This window comes from Cryptomeria japonica, chromosome 5 (assembly GCF_030272615.1).
Source record: "Cryptomeria japonica chromosome 5, Sugi_1.0, whole genome shotgun sequence".
Classification (NCBI taxonomy): domain Eukaryota; kingdom Viridiplantae; phylum Streptophyta; class Pinopsida; order Cupressales; family Cupressaceae; genus Cryptomeria; species Cryptomeria japonica.
The window spans coordinates 322240822-322245266 of NC_081409.1; the positions used below are offsets into that span (position 1 = coordinate 322240822).

General features: G+C 38.2%; 1 protein-coding gene across 1 annotated transcript; it reads right to left on the reverse strand.

Moving 5' to 3' along the window:
- Window positions 1–347: 347 nt before the first annotated feature.
- LOC131875909 (uncharacterized) lies at window positions 348–1270 on the reverse strand. Its single transcript, XM_059220629.1, has 2 exons — window positions 1082–1270; window positions 348–926 (listed from the first exon to the last, which is right to left on the reverse strand). The coding sequence occupies exons 1-2, from the start codon at window positions 1268–1270 to the stop codon at window positions 348–350; spliced, it is 768 nt and encodes a 255-aa protein (XP_059076612.1).
- Between the last annotated feature and the right edge of the window lie 3175 nt (window positions 1271–4445).

A 4445-nucleotide genomic window follows, 5' to 3' on the forward strand; every position in this document is an offset into this window, starting at 1 on the left:
AAACCTTTCTCCAGCATACTCCACATTAAAAGCCTACCACAACATACAATTGGCAGGAACACGACGCTTGCATCCCTTGTTTTTAAAACATAAATTAAAGAAACTTGAAAACGATGCAACGTAAATTTCTCACTGAAAAAAAATTATGACGTAAGACAAGAGACGAAAACGGTGGAAGTCTCAACAAATAAAAGCCTAATGGCTAATAAAATATTTATTCCGATAATAAATCACCAGTGTGATCGACAACATTAACTACTAATACAATAGTTGATATTCTTACTAATGGATCAGTGATTCCCGGTCCCAAACATTTCGTTCCAGAGAGACTGTTTGTAAACATGTGATTACAAGAAACCTCTTGGTATGCCCATCAATTCTGACAAACTCCTGGCTCTCTCCTTCTGTTCCGGGTAATTTGGGTAATTTACACCCAAATTTGTGATTGGCCTGTCGAGAGAGTGCTGAAATAAGAGCAAGAGGCACGACGATACGAACATGGGAATGGGTCCGAAGTTCCACATAAACAGAGCCAGCGAGAGGTTAAATGCTATCAATCCCACTGACCAGAAATGAGCCCCTTTGTTGAATGCTCTGCTCACATATTCCACATGAGCGTTCTGCATCTCTGGAGTTGCAGGAGGTATGGTGATGAGAAAACTAACATGACTGTAATAATGCACGCATTGCACATGGCAAAGAAAAGCAGCGAGGAGAGAGAGCAAGAGCATCATGCACTTAACACAAGATGTGAGGGATCCACTCATTCCATATAAAGTGAATTCACTCAGAGAGCCACCCAATCTCGCACCCAACAGTAATCCGATGACAGAACACAGCACTATGGTGGTGGAGGCCATAAGTGTGGCCGCCATCATGCCATTCCGTATTGTCTGCACTGCCAGTATTCCCTGCTTCATTCCCTCCTGCAAGTGCAAAATGAAATTCATAAAGGAATATAGGTATTCATTGAAAAGATGTTTTAGAGGTGTTCATTGAAATGAATATGGGTATTCATTTTAAAGGTGATTTGTAGGTGTTAATATAAGATTTTAACGTATTTTTACAAGCATTTAGGTACCTTCGTGATGGCCTCGACCCACGCCCGCCTATGGATTGCATTGATGCCGATGAAGGTGGTGTGGGGATGGGTGAGAATTGTGTGAAGCAGACAACCATTGTATACAGCGAACATGAGCAACCCTGCTGGAACGAGAATCATATCCAGATGGGTTTCATGCCAGACCAGTATTTCTCCTATCAAGCCCATCGAGACAATGAATGAATGGATGGATTTAATCAATGCAGAAGGCCTCAGAAGAGAGCATACATTTAACACCTGGTGTTCTCAGCAGGCACGAGGAATAGAAGTGAGAAAAAGCAGAGTTTATAATGAAGGAGAAACTGGGCCGCCACAATGGAGTCAAGCGTTATAGTCCAAAGCTTTATTCTCACACACGATGTGCGAATAACATGTACGCTTGGTAAGAGGTGGATATTCCGATGTTTGTGCACAGACAACATTCGAGCGGTAATTCCCCTGGAAATTAATTTGAATAGGAGTTGGGTTTTTGGTTTTCTTGCTTAAATTTTCTTTTGGGATTTTCGTCACAGACATATGGCCAGAAAAACTTATATTATCCTTACGTCGGTTAGGAAAATCCATCGATCAGAAAAGTTGGAAAAGGGCAAAAACGAAGTTACTTTGTTTAGTTACGTACTTCCCCGGGCTGGGAGGGGACAAGGATTGGAAGAATATCAAATCAAAGTTGGAAGTTTGGAGATATCTTTAATAAAGATCTTAAAAACAAGAGTTTCGAAAATTGTATATCTCAGCGTGTTTTCCCTATGAAATTCTCCATTACGACGTGGCGAAAGGTAATTTCTCCGGTTACACCTTTCACATAATAACGACTTTGACGACGGGTAAAACATAGGAGAATGACAATAAAGAGCCATTTTCAGCGTTTCGTTTGCATTTTATCTGTCATTAAATACAATTATTGTTAATTTTAAATCAGCAGAGAAAAACCTATAATCCACATAAAATAGCAAAAAGAAAAGTACACAACAAACATACTACACAGCAAATGACGTGGTTTATCATAAATGCTACATTGATAGGAAAGTAGGAAAAATCTTGTATTAATCAATATTATTCAAAACATGAACTGTACACATCTATTTATGCATTCATATTTAATTGTGAAACAAAGAGTTGAGAGAAGGTGAATGGTATGTGAGCATTGGTCTTCACGTTACTAACAATATCTCCCACGAAGTCCAACTCATACAGCCATAAACTGTAACATCCCCTATGTTTCTACTTCTAAACTCACATTGCAACTAGCCCACAAGATTTTAACTTTGCGAACTTTTGTTCACATACACTTTAGATAAGCCTTCTCCAAATCAAATCGGAGTCAAAGACATCTCCTACTACTTTCTTAGGCACAAACTCAACCATAAATCCACAATCAGAAACACCACTTCTAGCAGGTTCAAAATACACTCCTCCATCCAGAAAATAATCCTTTAATATTATGTAGGGCACATTTATTTGAATGTCAAAGTGATCAGAAAGATTTAAGTTCTTTGAAAGACATCAATAGGCCCGACTTGACCCTCTTGCAATCTAATCTCTGACTGCACTTTACTTTGATCAAAATGGAACTCTTCCTCTTTCTTCTCCCAATCTTGGAACTTAGCCCTAGTATGTTCTCTAGCCAGTGTGGCCATTTCCTCCTCGTGTTGAGATTTTTCAGTTGCTCTTTCCTCCCTTCAGTTCTTAACCTTCTCAATTTCTTCCATTATTTCTCTTTAACGTTTTTTTTTCAGCCTTTACGGACAAGTCCTCCAATGGCATGCCTTGTAAGACATCTCGTTCTATCTTCTTCCTCCAAACAGATTTCTTGTTTAGGTTTAAATCATGACCAATGAGCTTGTCCCACTTGATAAAGTTGTCTCTTATAGATTCACCATCTGATGAAATATCACTGTCAACACCATTCACATCAGAACCCACATGTATCCTTATGACTGCCGCTTCTTCTTGTATGGCTTCCTTGACACCATGCCCTACCCTTTGCTACATGTTATATTTCACGCTTCGAAACTCTTTGTCACCACTACTACTAGACGAAATGCATTTTACTAGATATTGCTCACCCATGGCTTCCAACCACTCCACACAATCCTCACCTTGCACAAACAACTTGTTAAAAGAATCCTGCATGCATACTTCCCTAGCATGAGCACCACACGACACACACTCAGTGTCTTTATGATCGAAATCCTCTATATTATCCTTAATATTGTTGGAGGAGGACTTGTCCACTTGACCTTAGGTCAAAAATTCCTTGAAATCTCAGGTGGTCCTATTTTGCAGTCTAAGATGGGCCAATTGACATTCTTCTTCCTTGGTGAAAAACATTCCATCAGATTTCAGGGTAGCTGATGCCCATTCAGCTTGAGAGCTAGGCTTTTGAGTTTCCCATGAATTGGGATTATTTTTCTCAAGGCTATTTAGGGTTTCAACACCAAGTTCAACTATCTGTCAGTTCGGTTTTTTTTCCTCCTCACTATTAAAATTATCAACATCCTCTTCATCTTCCTTCAGTTTCTTTTCCTTTTCAGAACTCCCCCTCTTTCTCAAAGAAAATGCTCCATTTCTTGTTCCATAAAAATTAGTTGATCCATGAGTAATAGATTCTCCTCCTTTATTCTCACAATTTCATTATTCTCAGCATCATATGTCTCATCTTCTTGAAGTTTATCTTCACTCACCTCAGCATCTTCATAATTACCCTTTGCTTCTTCATACCCTTCTTCACCATCATATTTTTTAATTTCCTCAACATTACTCTTCACAAGTTCATGGTTGCTCGAACCATTTATTTGTGTTATAGTTGCATCAAGATTTGAGAAGGAAACAAACCTAGCATCCTCCTCCTCTTCAGATAAAACCTCCTCTTTTTTCCAGCCATCCCACCAATGTACATGGCGCCTCATTTTAGCTTTCCATTGCACAACATCACTCTTTGTTGAGTCTAATTTGTAAATTTTTAAAGTGTTAAGAAACTTTTCAATAACTAAATCGACTTCATCATCTCAAACTACAAATTCAATTTTACTCATTAGAACATACTTGAAGTATGGAGAGGCAAGAAATGTAAAACCATTATCCATCTTCTAATCCTCACTTGCTTTCATCTTTACTTAATCTAACAAAGCTTTGATACCAATTGTTAATTTTAAATGAGCAGAGAAAAACATATAATCCACACAAAACAATAGAAAGAAAATTACACAACAAACACACTACACAAAAAATTACGTGGTTCACCATAATTGGCTACATCCATGGGAAAGAAAGAAAAATCTTGTATTAACCAATATCCAAACAATGGATTGTATACATCTATTTTTGCATTCATATTCAGCTA

Bases quoted from the DNA above. Each gene is read 5' to 3' on its own strand.
- LOC131875909 (XM_059220629.1), bottom strand. From the start codon at position 1,270: ATGGGCTTGATAGGAGAAATACTGGTCTGGCATGAAACCCATCTGGAT. The intron at 927-1,081 runs GTACCTAAATGC...TTGCACTTGCAG, and splicing joins GGGTCGAGGCCATCACGAAG to GAGGGAATGAAGCAGGGAAT.